We start from the raw sequence: 21,894 nt of genomic DNA on the forward strand, positions 1-21,894 counted from the left end.
TAATATTAGACAAATACAAAGAAGTTAAACACATAATCAGACTAAAAGTAACACAGTTGAAGCTGCCAAATGCAGGAAGGACAGCTGGCAAAAGAAAAAAAAAATTCCAATGTGTGAATGCGTAAATTAACATACTAAATAAATAAACGGAACACTCAAAAGTCATAGATATAGTCGTCTAGATGGGTCAGTGATGTATAAATAGCTATACAGCTATATTTAAATTACACTTCATTATGCCCTTTGATAATGACGTGACTATTTCAGCCTTCTTTCAGCTGCGTCCCCGTCTCTGGTGGTGTGAAATTGACTTGAGAGCAAGTAAAAAAAAAAATATATAAAAACAATTCAAAGCAGTAAGCACCCACAACATACAGCCATCTGTCCTTACTGCATTTGTTTAAACTGTTGCTTTTAGGCTGAATTATGTGTTTAACTTCGTATTTGGGTAATATTATATTACGATCTGTGCACCAAACTTTGATTGGTCAGTAGGCGGTGCTTTTATACGAGTTGACCTCTTGATCTGGAACATAACCACCGTCGTATGATGGAAAACCCAGGGTTAACCTTGAAGTTACCTCGCTAACTCCAAATCCTGCTCTGTAGTACAGGCCTCTGCTCTACTAACTAATGTTCATACTGACATTGGTTTGGGAAAAGCTTTATTGATATATATAATGACAAAACATACAGAAGTGAAAGAAGTAATATGACAACATATAAAAAAGGTGACCCAATTGTAAAGGCTCCAAGTCTGAAGGTTCAGTCACACTTACTGATGTCAATTTTACTATAAAAGAGTAAGTCAATAGCTCCGCATATTAGACTGAAGTACTTAAACACCAGTTAAAAGATAAAAAATGTTGCGTTCACTGTTCATAACCTGACCTCTACGACACATTAGCTTCCTGGTTGATGAGAGGGTTGAGATCCAGCTTTGTCTTCTCCAGAGCTGCAGTCTTTGCCCTCCGTGATGGACGCACCAAAGATACTGCCTCTGGAACATTTTCTCCATCGCTGTGGCCAAAACAAAAAAGGAGCAGATAAATATGAATCATGTATGCATCGTATAGGTATACATATTTCTAAAGGGAATTCGTCATGTGCCGACTCACCTCTCCTCTGACGACTCTGCCCTCCTGCTCGGCCTTCTGCCTTTGGCTGTGCAGACTCTCCTCTGACCTGTGCAAACAAACGCTCAGGTTACCTCACAGTGCTGAGTCAACTCCTTGACTCAGGTAGACGAGAAGAGCTCTAAAAATATAGTGAACAACTGCGGTTTAAGATGAGCATGCAGAAAGTGTATTACCTCTTTTGGCTCTCTTGGCAGATTTAGATGGATCGTCTGTTGCAGCCTCTGTGAAAGAGATGAAGAGAAAATTCATATTTGTGCAGTTCCTCTCTGTGCTAGCTGTATTCTTGTCTTGACAGACACCGAATGGGATGTAGCGGCATTTTTAATCCACTTAGCAACAGTCTGGTAATAAGACATAATCCTTTTACAGGGAAGATTTGTCACAAATGTGTGTGGTGTAAATCTAGTTAGACACAGGCACCAAGGAGGCAACAGTTGTTACGGATGCTCAGCAGGATGTCAGGTTGTCATTTATACAGACTGTCGCTGTGTTTGCATGTGTACCATCTGCGTTGACGTCCAACGGTTGCAGTGCGCTGGCGCTGAGGAGCTCAGCCTGCTCTTTTGAGTCCACCAGCTGATAAATAATTTTCTCCAGAGCACGGAGACAGACACGATCCTTCACCACCTGAAGAAAAGAAGGACGGGAAGAGGAGAAATGACACGTCGGGCCTTTCAAGAGGCAGATATATGGATGCATGAAACAGTACGAGGGGCTGTGTGTTCTTAGCGACCTGATTCTAGAGATAGCAATGTATGTCGTTCTGTTGGTTGAGATATTCACAGCAATGTTTCGATGGATTGCCTTGACATTTTGTACAGACATGAGACAGGTAATCTGTTTAATGCTCTGAATATCGTATAAAGCACCTTTAAACATCAGCATGTTAGTGTTTAGCTTAAAGCATTGCTGTGCCCAAGTACAGCCTCACAGAGCTGCCAGTATGACTGTAGACTCTTATTCTGAAGTGTTTGTATGTTACCTGTACAAGCTGCTGCAGCAGCGCCTGCAGGTCTTTCCTGACGGTCTCATCTCTGGTGAGCTCCAGGTTGCTTAGAGTCTTGGCATAGAGACGCACCTCGGGGGCCGTGGGGTCCTTCAACATCTCCCCACACATACGCACCGCCATGTAATCATGGACAGACACCGCCTCCTAAACACATACGCACTCAGTAAATTCAATTTGTTTTTGCCTCATTGAGCCTTTACCAAATTAAGCCTTCCAGATAATATGTAGTATAGAGTAATAGTTTACTCAAACAATTGTGAATTAAAGCTCTGCATGCTCTAACGTGAACTGAAGCATTCAAGAGAACAATTTGCAGACTTCATCAGTGTTGGAAGAAATTAATATGCATTTGTGGGAGGAAAAGCAATATGATGAATAGCTCAGAGGGCCAATAAAAAACATGAACACTAATAATGAACAATCCAGATTGATCCCAGAGGGTTTCCAGTAGTTCCGGGGATGTTTCTTACCTCTGTGTTAGTTGAGGGCTTAATAAGTGCACTTGGACGGGTCAGCTCGACAAGTAGCTCAACCACATTGTTAATATCCACCTCAGCTAGTGGAGAGGTGGCTGGTGCATTCATCAGAGTCCGAACGGTCGGCAGGAAGCCCTCCTCCAGGACCTCCTGGTGCGCCCTAATACACACAATTTATGACATATTATACTATGACTTTTTTTATTTTTTTATAAATTGGACTTTTTTGACATACTGACACACTCCATATTAGTTTATATTGCATAACTAATAACTTCACCTAGGCAAGTAATCCTACTAATAATAGGAGAATGGGGAAAAACACAGGTGTAATAAGTTAAATTAACCACATAGCTCATGGTTTTCTGTGTATGTGTGCGTGTCTGACCTGCTCTCGCGGGCGTAGAGTTGGAAAAAGACGCCGAGGCAGTGCCGTAGTCGGGTGTCGTCCTCAGTGACAGGATTGTACCACAGCAACACCAGACGGGAGAGCATCTTGGCGCTGGAGATGCGGCCGGTGTACATTAGTTTGGCCAGGCCCTCCGCTGTCTCTGTGCGCAGGTCAGACACCTGTAAATGTTGAACACACACAGATGATTCAATAAACCTGACTTTGGCTACTTAACATCCAGGATAACTAGATACTTCTGTTTATTAGCCTCACACCTCACTGTCCAAGAACTCAGAGAGCATCACAAGTATACTCTGTGCGGTGTCCTCCGGTGCGTCTCCTTTCTCCTCAGCCGCTGGTGCGTCCTCCTCCTGACTGTCTGGTGATTGGGGTAGCGGAGCTGTCTGAGTGGCAGCTGTTTCAGAGAGCAGCTGGAAGCCAAAGAGCAGCAGCAGGTCGATGATGGCCCGCAGAGCACTGATACGAATCTTTACCTCATCCAGCTGGGCAATCTGAAAACACACACACATACACACACATACATTATTCTACAATGTCTGTACTGGCAGTACTTGATTCATGTCTGTGTTTTTGGGTCAGTGAACCAAAATTATAAAAATATGATTTTCCATTTAGTAGTATCTAGTCATGAAAGTTTTTTTCTTTTTCTAATTTGGGTCAACCTACTGTTTAACATGAAGCTTGTTTATAAATATGTTTTAATCTGAGATGGATAAAATACACATTACATACACATTATAATACACAACATTACCTGCAGCAGCAGGACCATGTGGGTTTTGGCCAGATCCTTGCTGTGCAGAGTGCACGTTCCCAGACACACCACGGCCATGTTACGGACAGCAGGGTGAGCATTTGCTATACTGGGCAGGACCTGACACATGGAGAAAATAGTGACATCATCAATCCACTTTTACTGACTCTACTTCCCTCCATATACCTCCTCAAATGTTTGCTAATATGACATGATAAAAACAAACAATAAGCAAATAATCACAGATGAAGAAGAGTTAAAGAGGTAAGCACCATCAGAGAATTGAGAACCACTGATTTAACGCATCATATATTTCAACTTTCAGGTTGTGTGGTACTGAAAATGTATGCTCTCCAATCAGAGGAGGGAATGTAGACTTGTAAATAAAAGAGATGTGTAACAGATTACACACTGCGTTCACTGGCACTAAAGGGACTATTGACAAATGTCCTTGGCAGGCCATATATGCTGTAACAGGTAACTTGGAGCTTGTGATCTGTACGCCTACAGTCACACTGAAGGGAAAAATATGACGATGTGTGCACAGTGTGGGTTTATACCAGTGAGGACATTAAGGCGCTTATGGTTGGACCGATCCGTGTCTTGATGCTCATCTGCTTCAGCAGTTCCGCACACATTGTTAGACACCTCAGAAGAGTCTCCGGGTCATTCTGACAAAACAGAAAACCACAAAGTGTTAAGAGCTTTCCACATTAAATGCCAGGAGGAGGAACATCTTTTAAACTTCAGAGGGTAAATTACATTAAATAACATGTAAAGACACAGAGGCGGTGCTTCATGTGTGGTTAAAGTACCTTCTCAGCGCGGACCTCCTTGTCGATCGGCTGGCTGCTCTCTGCTGCTTCCTGTATGATCTGGTTCCGGCGGTTCTCGAGCTCTGTGATGGAGTCCTTCAGCTCCGCAGCGCGGCCGAAGTCCTGGGCGGTGATACTGTCCTCCAGGCTTTGTTTAGCCTCCAAGATACGCACCTTCACCTCTGCTAGCTGGAGGGGGCATAAACAGGAGAGGGGAGAGTCATTCCTCCGCTGAAATACACTCCAGAGGACTCTTGACGGTTGAGACGAGCAACTGAACCTCCATTTACAGGAAAAACAACAACACCTGGGGCTCTGAGCCAGGTAACAGCCCTCTAGAGCCTACTTTGCCTTTACTGACAGAGAGAGCAGGTGCTCAGAAGTGATGGAAGTTATTCACTTGGGCAAGGATTAACATCCTCTGCAGCTGTTTGGCCTCCAAGATATTACATACTTTGAGTGTTGAAAGACGGAGAGGGGAGATGTATTGAAAATGTTGTGAGCAATCCCTCTGTGCCTATCAGGGTTCCTACTGTAGCTAACCACCGACTTCCACTGAGGTTAAATAAGGAAAAAAATGTCATGATGAAAACTGATATTAAAAAGGGAAAACTAGAAAAGCAATTACAAAGAAATGGCTTAAACCAGACAGCCCATCTATAGAAGACTGGTATGGTATGATTTATGAATCACATTCTCCATGAGGCCTCAGGAAATAATATGAAGGAATTTGGGAGAAGTTTAAAAAGTATATTTCCTTTTTGTCTTATTTCCTACAATTCAATTTGTGTATTTTTTTTTTTTTATCTCGAATGAAAAACACTACATGTCACATGTTTGTGTTCTATTTTTAAAATTGTAAAAAGCTGAAAAGCTGGATCATTCTGTAAAAGTAAAGCAAAGATGACTGTGTGAACAGTCTGCTGTAATGTGATCCCAAATAAAGGAAAACATTTAAAAAAAAAAAAGGATTAACCAGGCTAAAACCAGATTGGTACTTGCACTTTGCACTGCATCCAAATACAAACCATTTGCCAGCTGGAGGTACAGAGGGATAGACAAATAGAAACAGACAGAGAGGGAAAAGACAAGACTTCAAAATAAAAAAGATGGTTTGTTAGTTATCTCAATTTTAGATTATGTAACCTTTCATATATTAAGTTGATTGGGTCATTCATAATAAAGGAAAATGCAATATCTATTTGTAGCAAATTAATCTTTCTGTAGCTTTGTAATAATTATAACTTTTCTACCATATACAATCTAGCAATGCGCCAATATGTGGTGTTTTCATCCATCCTAAAAGCTGTAGAGTATTTGGAAGGGATTACTGAATCTAATTGTTTCTGTGTGCTTTCATTTGGCAGAGCGTCGCCCACCTGGACCTGCTGCCGACGGCTCACGTTCTGATCCACCGGCTGACTGGCCTCCATGATGGGCTCCCTCACGTCGGAGATGATTTCTGCCACCTGTGTAACACAAAGCCAGCTCGTTCAGGCATCAATCTCAGTGGTGATGATAACAACACTGAATGGGAAAGCTGTTTAATCTTGTAACATCTCAGACAAAAGGCCTTTAGGGCAGTTTAATTCATGTATTCATCAGCACAATAATCCAACCCCCCGTCAAAGTGTGTCCATCTGGAAACATTAATGAATAAATCCAGCTTTTACATTTTAATTTCTGCCTAATTGGTCTGTCAACTGAATCTATGAAGGGTTTTGATAAATGCACACATGTCTTGTGTTGTGTGTGGAAGAGAAGCACAGCGTGGATTAAATTAACACTGAATTCACAGCAGTGAAAATGTTCACATTTAATCTTACAGTCTGAATGCGTCTGTGGTCATCAGGGATGAGGGTGAGGAGTTTCTCGGTGAGAAGGGAGACGAGGGAGGAGGGAGTCTGTGGAAGAGCCAACATCTCCTGCAAGACGGCCGACACGCGCTTCCTACAAAAACATGATGCAACACAACAAGTCTGACTAGAAACACCTCAACAAGCTGATGATGATATCTGGCAAACTGGACAAAATTAAGGAGTTTGACAAGCACAATAAAATAGAGCTGGAGCCGTTTCACATTACTGACACTATAGATCTCTTACCAAACTATATGAACAGAGTGTAGATTTCAATACATTGTCTGAATCTCACAAATTGAAAGAGAATAGCTGCAACAATCAACAACATCTAACCAGATTAGATCTAACTAACCAATCAGCTCACAGTCTAAGAACTCCATTACTTTAACGAGACAACATTTGAAGCGTTGTCGATTAATTGATTAGTCGATCAACAGAAAATGAATCAACAACTATTTTGATAATGAATTTATACTTTCAGTCATTGTTCACTATTCTGCCTGATTGGTCTGTCAACTGAATCTATGAAGGGTTTTGATATACAGTACTATGCATACATCCCTTGTGTTGTCTGTTTATCATTTTACCAACACCACTCTGTTCCTCGTCTCACCTGCCGCCCTCCTCATTGGTGTCCAGACATCCGATGAGATGGATGAGCTGCTGGGAGATGAACTCCTTGGTCATGACGAGCTCCAGCTGGTTAAAGTCGGCCCTCTGTTCCTCTGACAGCAAAGGCACCGCCTTCAGATATCTGCAACAGGCAGAGTCACGAGAGATTACAACAGCTGTCAGAGCACGGTCAGATTAGATAATGCTGTCCTCAGGCACCAGGATCACAGCGCTACATCTCAGATAAAATAGCACAATCATATTAAATATAATACTGTAGGTAGCTAAACACAGCACCAGCACTACCTACAAGCCAAAGCTACACACCAGCTACACACACACACTATCGGCTATCAGAGTGATTCATACAAACCTGCAACTGGTCACTGATTTAAAACATATTAATAAATATATTTTATGATCAGATAAATGTTAAGCGTGCCACGTAGTTAGAGCAAATTTAATTAAGGAGCATTTCACACTACAGCATCACGAGCATTAGGCGGGTGGTAAAAAAGCTTCTACATTGATGCATAGAAAGGATGATATTCGTGATTTATGCTAAAAGTCATATTTGGAAGTCAATATAAAATTACAAGCAACAAATTTTGAGTTTTGCCTGGGCAATATGACGATATATATCGTCAAAACAATGTAAAAATGTCTATTGTATATATTTTTGTACATTGTTTCTATAGTAATATAAGCTAGTCCTTTCTTTATTTCTTTTTTATCTATAATTTCACTTAAAATTGTTAATTTTGCACTCAAGTTCTTCAAATGAGAAAATACTCGATACTTTTTAAAGTATTTAATTCACACAAGAGTATGCAAAAATAGGCTTTACCATGTGGACTATTTATTGATTTAACAGGAAACATGCTTTATCGTTATATATATTGTTATCAAAATTTGAAAGGACCTAAATTGATTAAATTGATCACAGCTGTTTTTGATACTGTAAATTATAAAAAAAGACTCACAAGAGTACTGAGCATCAACAGAAATTGTCATCCTTGTTTTTCTGGGATTGTCTGTTTTTATATAAATGCCACACTATAAACAAACTAGCCAGGTTAAGCTGAACATAAGCAATGAGTTAGCCACACAGTTACATACAGAAAGAGCTCCTCTGAGAACACTGGACCTGCATTCAGATACCTGAGTAACAAGATGAGCATTATGGAGACTGTTATGTGTTCAGCTCTGAGCATCACAAAGTAAATACATTAACTACTCAGACAAAGGTTCACAGTCTTTCAAGTCCGTCTTAAAACAACAGTCAGGTGACCATATGAACAACAGTTTTTGCTATCTGTAATCATACCTCCTGTTAAAAAAAGATCCCTTCTTAAAGCCCTTTCAATATAAGTGATGGGGGACAAAATCCACAGTCCTCACTCTGTGCAAAAATATATTCTAGGCTTTATCTGATGTTAATATGAAGCTTTGGCAGACTGAGTTAGACAAATCAAAGTAAATATATTCCAAAGTTGCAGCTTTTTAGGAGAGTTTCCCCATATTGTGTTTCCATTCTGAGCTGCAGTGGAGGAACTGTAACAACTAGTTGATTTGTCTAATGCAGTCTGCTGAAGAAACGTATTAACTTTGGATTAAGTTTTGAATGGTTTTTTTTTGCATAAAAGAAGGACTGGGTTTTTGTCCCACATTGAAAGCATTAGAAAAGGATGTTTTAATGTCCTGTATGAACAGGACGAATTATTAAAAAACCTGTTTCAGTGTTCATATGGACACCTGATCATTTTTTGAAGACAGACTTTTTGTGAAACAATCATTTAACTACAATAGGGCTGCAACTGATGATTATTTTCATTATCGATTGATTGTTTGGTCGATAAAATGTCAGAAAATAGTGAAAAATGTCCATCACTTTTTTAAAGTTCAAGGTGATGTCTTTACATTTTTGTTTTGAATCCAAAACGCAAAGATATTCAATTTACTATGATATAAAACAGAGAAAGGGCTAAAATATGCAGCTGACAGCAAGAAAACTACAAAAAGTAATACAGTGAACGGTCTCTTCTCTCACCCAGAGAGGTATTCGGCATAAGTGGCAGCATCTGGTAACACTTTCTCCAGCATTTCATCACCATCGTCTCCTTTAGCCTTGATGAACTCACACAGAGCTCTCCAGTAAAGCACGTTCTCACAGGACAGAGAGTCAGCTGGGATCAGCTTCCTGTTGAAAACACACATAATCGACAACTTCAGACATTTTCATTAATTATGTGATACCATGCGAGAGGCAGAGAGACAGAGTTAGAAGTCTACCTGTTGTCGAGTTGCGTATCGTTCTGCAGCAGTTCTTCGGTAGGTGTGCCTTTAAAGATGGCTTTGAGTGTGTCCAGAGCTGTTTGGGAACAGTTCTCTACATCCAACCTGTGGAGCAGGTCTATGACGTTACCGTCCAGCCGAAGCAACCAGGCCGGCAGTACGCGAGAACAGACCACCTCCCTCACCGCTTCTACAACACACACAGACAATCAGACACGTTAAATGGACACGATGGAATTTAGAGCTGAAACAAGCAGTTGATCGACACAAAATGTTTTAACAGAATTTTTTTGCTTGCTGAAAGTGTGAAAATGTAAACAGGCACAGAAATCATTATTACCTGAGGTGTCATGGAGGCCCTGCTGCAGTAGATTAACTCTCTGTGCGATGGTCATAGCTTTAATGTGAACTTTGTCAGCCAGAACCTTCAAAATAGAAAACAGAAGATAGAAAGTTCAAACCTCAATTCAAAACGTTTAACAAGAACGAGTATTCAATTATGTCAAGACAACAACTTTATTATGTTGTTATCGGTTGATGTACTGTGCATGTGTGCGCACAAATTAATACAGGATCATTTGACTGTATTTGTGGATACCTGGTAGGCGAGCTTGCGGACGTTCTCTTTGATGTCCCGGGTGCGTTTGAGTACTTTGGGGAGGGTGCGAGGGGACATCGCAATGCAGGAAAGAACGGCACGTCGCACCTCAGCATTAGAATCATTTTCCAGAATCAACATGTAAGCTGAACAGTGAAAGAAATAGACTATTAGACAGAGGGCCAATGACAAAGAGAAAGAAATAAAAACATACATATCAAATCAGAGAAAAACAAAGGCTACTTCAATGAGTGGTGATTAAAGTATATACTAAGAATACAAGGCCATGAAGTGAGCTGGAACACCCACTCACACTGGTAAACAATTTAAATGTCTTAAAGAAATGTCCTGGAGGCAGCATATCTCACAGTTAAACAATGATAATATTTTCTGCATTTGCTCGAGTGTATTCTGTCAAATCAAGAATAAAGCAGGCAGGGATAGAAAAACAACATCGAACCGTTGATGGTTGGACAGTCAGGATCCTTTGGTTGTTGTAGACGCGTCATGGCCAACGCAGCCTGAATCCTCACATTGGGGAACTTGTCAGTGACACGGACCAGCATGGCCTGGTGGATGTGATCAAAGAGGTCGTCGTCTATCTGGGCATTCTCCGCCATACTGCCCAGCAACTTGTTGATCAGCTGGCACACGCGGAAACGCACCGCATGGCTACTGGCTTTGTGAGACTGAGAAGAAAGGAAGACAGAAAATGCAGCAGAACAAACAGTTTGGGACAGAGAAGTGGAAAAAGAGGAGCGAGACATAGGATTGGGGAGAAACAAGAGTGGACATGAATCAAAGGAAAGTGTAGAAGTGAGAAACAAATGGAGTCCAACAGGAAGAGAGAGGAGACAAATGGGACAGGACAAAATCTGATTAAGAGGCAGTCGACACATCGGTCATTTCAGGGCTTGTCTGAACAACAAATGCTCAAAGTCAGAGAGGCTTTTGTTATCAATGTAGGGAAATGTATTGAGGTTAACAGTTTCTATAAATGATTAACATTTATCTGTCACAAAGTGGATCTCTTGTAATTATTTAGCACACATAATGTGCATACATTGTTGTAATAATGATTATACCTCCAACAGGAAGTTGAAGAGGAAACTCAAAAATGGATGATCATCCTCAGCATCTTCTTCTTCCTCCTCCTCCTCCTCCTCCTCATCCTCCTTCTGCTGCTCCTCCTCCTCTGTTTTAGGTGGAGGCTGGAAACTCGTGGCAAACCTCGCAACAAACTCCATGACATTTTCAACTGTAGGTTCACGCTTGTAGACAATCATGGCGTACTTCAGGTAGTGGACAAACTCCTCGTGGAAAAGTGTCTTGTCCTCGAGCTGGAGAAGGAAATAGAGAATGTCATCAAAGACAAGGGGATGCAAACCAGGAGAAACAATAGTTTAGGTTTAAAAAAAAAAAAAAGAGGTGGTGGAAATGGGCAATGTCTGAAACCAAGTCATGAGTTTTGGTAATATTCATTCACAACAGAATAGATAACCATCCAGACCTCTCTGTTAGCATACTGTCCCCAGGGTCAAAACAAAACACAGAGAAGCAGCTTTCAGTTTCTATGCACCACATATTTGGAACAAACTTAAGGTCTGCTCCAACATAAATACTTTTAAATTATGGATTAAAACTTTTCTGTTTGCCACTAACTTTTACCACCTAGACTATGTAATGACCTGCCTGAGGAGATCAGGGCTGCAAACTCTGTCGCAACTTTTAAAAACTCACTTACTTATGTCAATGTGATATTTCAGTTTTTCTTTTAATAAATTTGCAAAAATTTCTAAAATTCTGTTTTCGCTTTGTCATCGTGGTGCATTGATGAGGGAAAAAAAATATTTTATTGATTTTAGCATAAGGCTGCAACATAACAAAATATGAAAAAAAGTGAAGTGGTCTGAATACTTTCTGAAGGCACTGTATATATAAATGGATTTTATTTTATTGTTTTTAATTTTTTTTTTTACTTGTGTATATTATTTTTACTTATTTATCTATTTTTTGTATATAATATGTTTTTTCCTGTTTCTATACTGGCTTATTTTATATTAATATTAGGTTTGTTAAGTTTCTTTGTACCGAGAATGTTATAATTGGGGACGTTTGTGAATGTTTGTTCTGTTGTTTCAAAATGAATAAAAAAACAATAAACGTAGTATCTAAAATAAAAAAATGATTTTTTTGTGTGTTTATCATGCACAGTTCCTAAATAATATTCTTGAGATAAATGTGTAAAAACGTTTACACAGTTTAGCCCACTGACATGTCAAGTCTCTGATGCTCAGTATTGTTGAACTGTAGAGAACCTCAGACATTGTGACTTTTCCAATGCTCTTTGGGATCCTGGACGTTTATTCTGTTGTTTCAAAATGAACAAAATAATAATACATCCAATTTTTTTTCCACATTAGGATTTAAACCAATGAGTGAGCGTGGTGTGTCTAAACAATAACAATAAACCCTGTAGAGAGAGTACATATAATAGCTGCACATATCACCAGACAGCTCTCACCTTGTTGTAGCGGCTGTTCAGACTCGCCACCAGCTTCGCCTTGTTGTTGTGGCCCTTCTGAGCGCGTTGAAACGCCTCTTTAATGTCTAGTTCACTGTCTGCAGTCATCTTTCCTTCACAGAAAACCACATTAACAGACAGAATCAGTAACTCTCCTCACAGTGACTAGCAGAGTGACGTATTAACTGACTGCTAACTGCAGCAGCTTGATCGCCTCTAGAGCAGAGGTCACTAAGCAACCTGCTCTCTTCAGCTCCTCTCCAGTGGCTCCCTGTGGGGTTTTAAACATGGAAATTAATAACTGTTTTTTGTTTACATTCTCATTTTTATTTATCATTGTTGTAGGTCTATGGTACGACGGAGTATCAGGGCCACATTAAGGGGAAAAAATAAATCTGAGATTACGAGAATAAAGTCAATATTATAAAGTAGTAATTTTACATGTTATTTTATTTTTTCTCGTAAACTTATGACTTTAATCTCGTAATATTACAACTTTTTTTCTCGTAAAGTTATAATTTTATTCTCATAATATTATGACTTTATTTTCATAATATTATGACTTTATTTTCATAATATTACGACTATTTTCTCATAATATTACAACTTTTTTCTCATAATATTACGAATTTATTCTCGTTATATTACAACTTTTTTCTCGTAATATTATTAATATTACTTTTATTCTCATAATATTATGACTTTATTCTCATAATATTATGACTTTATTCTCGTAATATTACGATTTTTATTCTCGTAATATTATGACTTTATTCTCATAAAGTTATGACTTTTTTCTCATAATATTATTAATATTACTTTTTTCTCGTAATATTATGACTTTATTCTGTAGATCTCAGATGTGTTTCCCTCAATGTGGCCTTAATACTCCGTAGTACATTGTCTCTTTAGCCCTCACTGCATTAGACTTATAAACTATTAACTTAGACTATAAACTGTGTTACCTTCATCACAATGATCAAATGTTTTGCGGCTCCAGACTGATTTAGTTTTATTATTGTTGCCTATAATGTCTCTTCTGATAGTAAAGGTTGCTGACTCTGCTGACTGGTTGCTGCTCTAGTGTCTCGTTAGCCAACACCTCGATACCAACTCCCACTGAAAGAAGGGCAGAAAAACAACGTTTATCTATCTACTTTGTACGATATAAAGCTCCCTAGAGACACTTTATGTCATCATTTATCAGAATATTCAAGCAGACGTTATATTATAGAGGATAATTTAACTTATGAGTTTTTTAAACGTACCTTTTCTTCCGTTTTCTTTCTCGCAACACTGCCGCCTGTTTTCAAATTCAACTGTTGGTGTGTTCTCGCGAGAACTGACACGTGATTATTACGTGTGACGTATGATACTGTGTTAACTGTGCCCTGTATTTAGCCTGGCAGGCGTAGCTCTGCTGCACAGGTCAGGCAGAGCTGAAATATAAAACAATTAAATTGATTGATCAGTTAGTCAACAATTAAATGGCAACTATTTTTTTTTTTTTTAATATTATTTGAACTGAAGAGATGTAGACATACAATCAGCAATACAGCATTGAATTCAGGTAATCAAAAGGTAATCAAACCAAACATGTATAAAGGACTGGTCAGTAAGATTAACAAAAATATGACAGACCACAAAAAAACACAAATATTAAGACATCTACACACCTCATGCTAAAGACGACACACACATACACATGCACACACACACACACATATATATGTGTGTGTGTGTGTGTGTGTGTGTGTGTGTCGTCTTTAGCATGGGGTGTGTAGATGTGTGATATATATATATGTGTGTGTGTGTGTATATATAAAACATGCGTACTGACATAATACATACTAACATATTGCACATATATACATCGAATGTCCGAATAACAGCTTCTCAAATGTGAAGATTTGCTATATTTCTCTGTTTTGGTCATCTTTGAGTTTTGGACTTTTCACTGTTTTCTGGCATTTTACAGATCAAATAATTATTTGATTAATTGAGATAATAAATGAAAGATTAATCGTACTCAAATGCCTAAAATTCATCCTATTTTTTAAAAGTTAAGATTGAATTTTTTTTTTTAGCTTTTTGATTCTAAAGTGCTAAAATATATTCTAAAATAACAGAGGGACTGAGTGAGATCACATATCAACAATTAGTTTAAAACACTCACATTATATATACTGGGTTTGGTTGGATTTTTGTGATTTGTCATTTAAAAACATACAAAGAACCAGTCAATCGTGTGGCTTCATTTTGGTTGGATGAAAGAAACCCATCAATATTGTGATGGAATAATTGATATACAAGTTATCTTTGGAAGGAAGAGGTCCGGAGCTGATGATGTCTTACAAAAGAAGGTTTATTGAAGCTTGATCAAGGAGAATTGTCAGGTCTCCACAATAGATGCTCTCTGCGTGAAGGCCTCACAACTCTGTCCTTCCTCCCTGGTGCTCAGTGTCTTACCCCTTATCATGTTTTGACTTACTCCGTTCCTCTGGCATCTCTGACCCTGGTTGCCCTAGCGACTGGCTCTACGGTCTCCACTACAGGCACAGCTGTACAGATAACGGTGGCTCCTCTAGACAGGACTCCAACCCAATAATGTCAACAGAGGGACACTCTGACAAACACTCTGACCTTTCTACCAATAAGAGAGGAATTGATGGAAAATTCCATCACAACTAATCTGCTAATATTTCTTATCCAACATTTGAGCCATGTAGGTTATTAGTGTGCGACCCCTCTATTGGTGTTGTCATGTCGCTAGGCCACAGCTGCCGGGCAGCTGAGCTGTGGAGGGGTCACAGCAGACAGCTCACCCGTGGGATGGGCCGTAACAAAGGTCTCTACATGCAGATAGGGCACCTCGTATGGCAACAACAACAGCCATCTACAGTATCTCTGGAAATTAATTTAATATAGAGGTTACTCTGTCAGGCTTCTGCTTTTGACCTGCGTGCATGTGGGAGTAGGATTATCTGAGAGGTGTATTATCATATTAAATATTCATGCTGTTGGATGCAGGGGCTAAACGTCTTTGCATTAGTCTAAACACCTGCTACACTGTTAATAATTTCCCAGTAAAATACCAGTAAAGAGCTGGCAGCAGGGTTGCCTTTATGTTACTGTAAAATTAACATTATTATACTGCCGCTGAAATTTACAGCTTTGTACTGTTAATGAAAAATACAGTTTGAACTGTTATTTTTTTATTAATTTCACAGTATTTTACAGTTAATTTACTGTTTAAAGATACATTATATAGCTGTTTTTCACCTTTCTTTTACATTATTTTACTGATTTGTTTTAATGCACTATTTAGGTTGTATTTTTTACATACATTTTAATAAACATTATTTTTTGCCTAGATGAATAGACTTAGCAGGTTACAGACATAGGAATAGTCACACTAAATACAATTAAAGGCACTTGTTAGGAAAAAGGCTATAATAGACATGTTGACACATTTCCCAAAATGTCTGTCTCTAGCTGGCAACAAGCACAGAATGCAAACCAGAACAACATGTGAGTGAAGAACAATAAAGCTAATTCACTGATTTTACAATCATGTACAATGTACAAGCCTCACATGTGCAGATCAGGTCCCAGAAGTAAAAAAATACTGCATGAAACTGTTACTGATGATACTTTAGACAGCTGATCAGCAGTAAAGTGATGTTTTTTAAGAATGCATTATAGTTCAGTTAAAAAACGGCCTATGAGCGTAATTTAACAGGTTTTCTTTTGTATTTACAGTAAAGCCCTGTTTTTAGCAATAACAGGTTAATACTGTTGAAATCCTGCTGTAAATTAACAGCAATTGTTTACAGTGTATGTCATGAGCCAAAAAGATGTGAAAAAACGACTTCTATAGCACTTCTGTAAATCCACGGGCTCATACTGTACAGTGGGTGAACTTAAGACATTCAAATGCTTTCCATAGAGATACACCCCTGTGTAAAACTGCTTTAACACTCAATCATCAAACTACATTGTACTCATTCACACGTATAAAGCACAGTCCATTATGGATATATTGTCTGAATACTGAGTATTAAATAACTATCATTTACATCTTTATTCTAATAAAATAAAATAAAATAAAATAAAATAAAAAGGGTATGGATGCCTATTACCCTTGTTAGCAAACTAATTGGTGTATCTGCAGAGGGTCTGTCCGAATTCTGTTTTCTGCAATCAGGTGTGACTTAAGAGTAAGTGGGAAACTCGTGATGAAGATGGTGGTATACATATTTGTTAATGTTTCAGTTTCTGCTATCATTTAGATCTTTAAAGTCATATGTGTGACAATATATATCTCACTGTAACCAAAGCTGGATTACAAACTGGGCGAAGCAGACAAAATGCCCAGGAGCCCCAGACCGATGGGGTCCCCTGAAGCTCCAGGCTCACTATGTGTCATTTGGTTTATGATCAATTGATAAATTGCAAATTTGTCTGGGGATGTGCCCCTCTGTCTACCTAAATCTAAATCATTTCTAAGCAGATACTGTCTGAGTCTGAATGGACTGCCAGCTCCTCCTGAGTGCAACCACATGAGGGCAGCAGAGACCTTTAGGTTTTTCAGAATACATCAATCAGGTCCCGTGTGCATTAAGATGTTAGCATGACCACAGGGCCGAACGTGAGGTAACCTGATGATACAGTCTTCAGTATCATTCATCACATTCTCCAAAACCTTATGAATATAGTCTCTTTGTTTACATCCAGTCAAGCAGGGCGGCCAAGCCCCAGCAGACCCTCAGGGGCCCCACATGCTCCAGTTTCATTGTATGCCAATTTGTCTGTGAAAATTGTAATTAATTGCAGATTTAATAGGATTATGCACCACCGAAACACATTATCCTCTTAGATAATGGACTTTGAGGTGGGTCTTGCATTATCTGGGGGTCCTTTTTTGAAAAGGGGCCACAATATAGCTTTGTAAAATCCTGTTTTTTATTATTATTTCAGTTGACAGTATGTTTAAATGACATATATTACCAAATAAAGTTGTGTTGACACACACTCACAGCAAACTTGGGGTTTGATAAGCCACCATAAAGGAGTACTAGTTGGTCTTTGGGGCTATCGGCAAAATATAATTAAAATATGACGTGTATTCTTCTATCTGCACTGTATTTGATGGGTACTTGTGAACACCAATGCACAGAGAGTTTGCAGAACAGTAAGAGGGCCTCTCCCCAGCTCATTTCTGCCCGAGGGCCCCCTGACAGGTCAATCTGGCTATGCAGAACATCAGAACGGTATGAGAACAACCAACAGAAGAGGGGTTCATGGAGAGTGTGTGAGTGATTGAGTGAGGGACGGAGGCAGGGAGGCCGATTAGACAACATGTGACATAGTTATAAAGAGCTATACGGACGGCTGTGGAGCAAATAGATAGGGAGATGTGATTGAATGTTGAGCTTGGAGGAAGGCAAGTGTCACAGGCCCAGGTGGAATTCGTTGTCACGGTGACTTAGAGCATGGTTGCCGTGGAGATGGGTGATGAAAGACGGCGGTCTGGTGAACGGCACTTCTGGGCCGGAGCGTGACCAACAGCATGCAGACCAACGTGCCCCGGGGAGAGAGATGATTACGTGCAGGGTCACCACAATGCTATGTGTGTGTGTGTGTGTGTGTGTGTGTGTGTGTGCACTTTGTGTTTATGTGCTTCTAAGTATGTGTGTTTGAATGCATGTCTGTTAAAGCAGCAGTTTGGTATAAATGGAGCAAATATGATTAAAAAAAGTTATTTTTATAAAACGGTCACTATATCCTGACGGTAGTGCATGAGACAGGTAATCTGAAAAAAAAATCATGTGCCTCTGTGTCCTCCAGTGATCCTAATGGCATCTGCAAGATTTCACAGACAGGAAAACAACCAATCAGAACAGAGCTGGATTCTGCCGTCTCTGAGCTGCTGTCAATCACTCGTGAACTCCGATCAAACTGTCAAACTAGACAGCGTTGATCAAATATGAATCGATATTCAATATAATTAGAAAGTTTGTGACCCGGCAGCCATGTTGAGATCTGTTGAGGAAATACCAAGTGCCGCCCACCAGCCAGAGCAAACTTTCTCAATTTACAGCTAAACAGTACACTACAAGATGTTTCTGAAAACATTTGAGGGAAGAAATAGACATTACAGTAACAGAATATTGATTCATATTTGATCAGCGCTGCCTAGTTTGACCGTTTGATCGGAGTTCACGAGTGATTGACAGCTGCCTCTGTTGAATGAACAGCCAATAGGAACGCTATTAGATTTTTTAAAGCCTGAAAACAGAGCCATGAGGAGGTGCAGAAGTCTAGGTATCTCTCAGAGCACTTAGTTATTATGGATTTTTTGCCCAATGATGCCAAAAATATTCTGCCTACTGCAGGTTTAATGCAGCCTACCTCCAGTGTGACAGCACATGTATTGAGTGATCAGGAAACGAGCAGCAGCTTAGCACCAAGGTGGTGGTCCCTCTGCAGCAGCCCAGAGGAACTTTTAACACCTCCGCCACCAACATATCTCATTACTGAACACCACACAGTCCTGTAACTGCAGTTAGGACCACTCAGTGTGTGTGTGTGTGAAAGCCTGAGCATGACTGTAAGAACGCACCTGGATCTTGTTATGGAGTGCAGAAGAGGAGGGCACAGTAGCTATACATTTTCCCTCTATTTCACTGCCTCAACGAGTCCAAACACAACAGACAGAAATAGCCTGCGTTGACAAACAAGCAGGTATTAGAAACAGCCACAGGATGAAGAAATCAAGAGAACTCATTGTGCTCAAGAATAAATGAGGCCCTCAAAATAACCAAGGCAAGTTGAGGACCAAATCATCCATCTTATTTAATCTAACTCATTCCTCATTTCCTTTTTTTTTTTCCACCTCACGCGTCATCTCTTCAGTTCCCCTGAAGAGGGCAGTGTGGACGATGCTTATTAAAAGGCTTTCAGTCAATTAAATTTACAGGTGCATTCCACAGACCTTTTTTTTTTTAAACATGATTAGAACCAGTTCTCCATATGCCATAAAAGAAACACCTCACATATTTAATATAAACAGGATTTAGCTGGTATTAGTAGGGTTTTATTGTTCACACTAACAATTAAAGTGGCTCGGCTCGGTATGAACTCACGTCTCCTCGCCCCGTGTGCCCTCGAACCGACTGTGACGCATATTTCCCGTTGTTTTTTCTGGTTTCATCTCGTCCTAAATTCTAGGCGTCTTGCTGAGTTTACTGCGTTGTAAGTGAAGGGTTAGAAACCTCATGCACACTTATGTATGTGGCGTTTAATTTTTACCCCCCCAAAGTCTCAAGTACATTTGACTTAACTGCCCTGTGGCGCGCACAAACCAGTGGGGATCATGTTTAATTAGATGGGGCTTGATAAATTATAAAAAGACTCCAACAAGGCTTTATGTCTGAAAGCTGGCTTACAGCCGGGGCCTGGCTCTTTTTAAGGTGGTGATTTGTGACAGTTGATGGATTGAGTATGCTATTTGTGCTAATACTTGGATCCAATATGTTTAATCATTTGTACCTCGAATGAATCAAAATGAGCCTTTTACTGGGGTGAAACCACAGCCACACCAGATTGGGAGAGTCCAGGGTCTCATTGAGTTTTTGGCAGCAACCTCCCGTTTAATCCCTGACACGGTACAGACAGACGCCCACCACCACACTTTGAGCGGGGCCCTTCAAATGGGATTTCCAAAAAATTACTTGTTTAACCCGCTTTGAGAGGTTTGGCATTGTCTTTATGAAAACATAGAAGGGGGGAGAGGAATAGGAATGCAAAGAAAATAAATATGGAAATGATTACCTGAGTGCTTTTTGAGCGTGCATGCTTTAGTGTCTGCATGTACAGTAGGCCTATATATGCATGTGTGGGTGAGGTTTAGAGTCCTGGGGATCAGTATTATGGTTGGACCGAGGCCATTGTGATTACTACAGAGGTGCAGTATTCTCGTCCCAACAGAATCCAGTGTGAACCCTCACTTCAGCTTCCCATGTCCAAACGCACGGCTACGCTCGCTGTTGTGCAACTGAATGACATCTGTTTAGAATTGCAGGCTTTAAATGAGAGATGTACGACAGGGTAATGTTTATTTGTGATAGAGCCTCTCTCTGCATTCCTTTATAAAACTCTGCCAATAGCTCGCCCAACAGATATACCCTACATTTTAAAGTGATAAGCTGCAAAATCCGAGGAAGAGATGGGGGAACTTAAATAGAAAGGAGGAAGGAAGGGCGGTAAAGTGAGAAAAAAGGAGTTTAATCCGAGCAGGAGTGTGTGTGTGGACATGCATGCGGAGACCCGGATAGCTGCACCGCTGTGCGGGGAGACACCAAAGCCGCTGCCGATTTGAAGAAGTCTTTCATTACTTCTGCTCTGTCCAGCTGGTTCTAACTGACCCCCCCTCACCCTCCCTGTCTGTCTGAGCTGTCTGTCTTTAGTGCATCTGGGCAGATCTTTAGGTAAGACCATACGGGTAAGACGGGGCTCAGCGAGACGTGTGTTGTTGTGGAGGTAAAAGGTAAAGAGGGTCTCTAGGGGCTTACGCCGCACAGGAGCAGAATGGAGGATTATCATTAATTCTGCACACAATAATGTACTTGACTTTGAAGACACACAAGCACTTACCATTTGGGGAGGGTGAAGGTACACCGTGGTGGAGGAGGGTCGTTTTAAAGTGGAGGTGCACGGGGCCAGACCTCGCCCCAGGGATGGTGAGGGGAGGGAGGGACGAGAGGAAATAAGCCAAACTAAAAACACATGCAAGGTCAAGTGTACTCCTTCATCTTGCATATAATGGAGGAAAACGCCAAGATAGAACCATGCTGCTGTGAGACTTATCAGTCTGGATGTTTCTGTCTGCTTCTTTACTTGTATTTTATGTATTATGTTTATCTGTCTGTCTGTCTGTTGTAATTTGCAACACAGACAGCTTTGTCCTAAAGGTGAAGGAAAGGACTGGGTCTCTTTTGTTGTCAGCTATAGTAGTAACCTCAGAGATGTACTGATGACCAAGGTTTGACTTTATAGGCCATAACGTGTTTAAATTTGCTTTTATTTATTTCCCATCAGAAGAATATTGCCAAACTCAGGGCCATTGTTTCTCAAACCAAGACGTTGATATTTATCCATGCATTGATTTTGTCCCACTTGGATCACTGTAACTCTCTTTACAATTGCTTTAGGAAGACACCTAATGCTTTTTAAAGGTCCTGTAAATGTGCTATCCTACCAACCATCTTCATTTTCAGCGCTCTGTTTGGTCAGGCGCCATTTATATTAGTGATTTATACAGTCATATATCTCTGGAAACTCTGTACACTGCCTGTTGTCCGATCAGACTTGAAGCTGTTGTTGGCACTTACTCA

General features: G+C 40.0%; 1 protein-coding gene across 1 annotated transcript; it reads right to left on the reverse strand.

The window, feature by feature from the left end:
• Positions 1 to 648: 648 nt before the first annotated feature.
• Positions 649 to 13,898, reverse strand: ncapg (non-SMC condensin I complex, subunit G). The gene is made up of 22 exons (XM_074630099.1): positions 13,765 to 13,898; positions 12,497 to 12,609; positions 11,058 to 11,312; positions 10,433 to 10,661; positions 9,973 to 10,118; positions 9,715 to 9,799; positions 9,372 to 9,564; positions 9,130 to 9,279; positions 7,081 to 7,221; positions 6,432 to 6,555; positions 5,985 to 6,074; positions 4,606 to 4,794; positions 4,351 to 4,461; positions 3,791 to 3,910; positions 3,291 to 3,527; positions 3,013 to 3,194; positions 2,619 to 2,784; positions 2,122 to 2,292; positions 1,643 to 1,766; positions 1,313 to 1,360; positions 1,119 to 1,185; positions 649 to 1,020 (listed from the first exon to the last, which is right to left on the reverse strand). The coding sequence occupies exons 2-22, from the start codon at positions 12,602 to 12,604 to the stop codon at positions 894 to 896; spliced, it is 3,063 nt and encodes a 1,020-aa protein (XP_074486200.1). The 5' UTR covers positions 12,605 to 12,609; positions 13,765 to 13,898; the 3' UTR covers positions 649 to 893.
• Between the last annotated feature and the right edge of the window lie 7,996 nt (positions 13,899 to 21,894).

This window comes from Sebastes fasciatus, chromosome 3 (assembly GCF_043250625.1).
Source record: "Sebastes fasciatus isolate fSebFas1 chromosome 3, fSebFas1.pri, whole genome shotgun sequence".
NCBI classification, from domain to species: domain Eukaryota; kingdom Metazoa; phylum Chordata; class Actinopteri; order Perciformes; family Sebastidae; genus Sebastes; species Sebastes fasciatus.

What these genes read in the sequence shown, in the direction of transcription:
- ncapg (XM_074630099.1), bottom strand. Translation starts at nt 12,604, where the DNA reads ATGACTGCAGACAGTGAACTAGACATTAAAGAGGCGTTTCAACGCGCT. An exon ending in TATGCCGAATACCTCTCTGG is followed by an intron (nt 7,222 to 9,129) that starts GTGAGAGAAGAG and finishes TGCCTGTTGCAG; the next exon opens with ATATCTGAAGGCGGTGCCTT. An exon ending in TGCCAAGAGAGCCAAAAGAG is followed by an intron (nt 1,186 to 1,312) that starts GTAATACACTTT and finishes TTGTTTGCACAG; the next exon opens with GTCAGAGGAGAGTCTGCACA.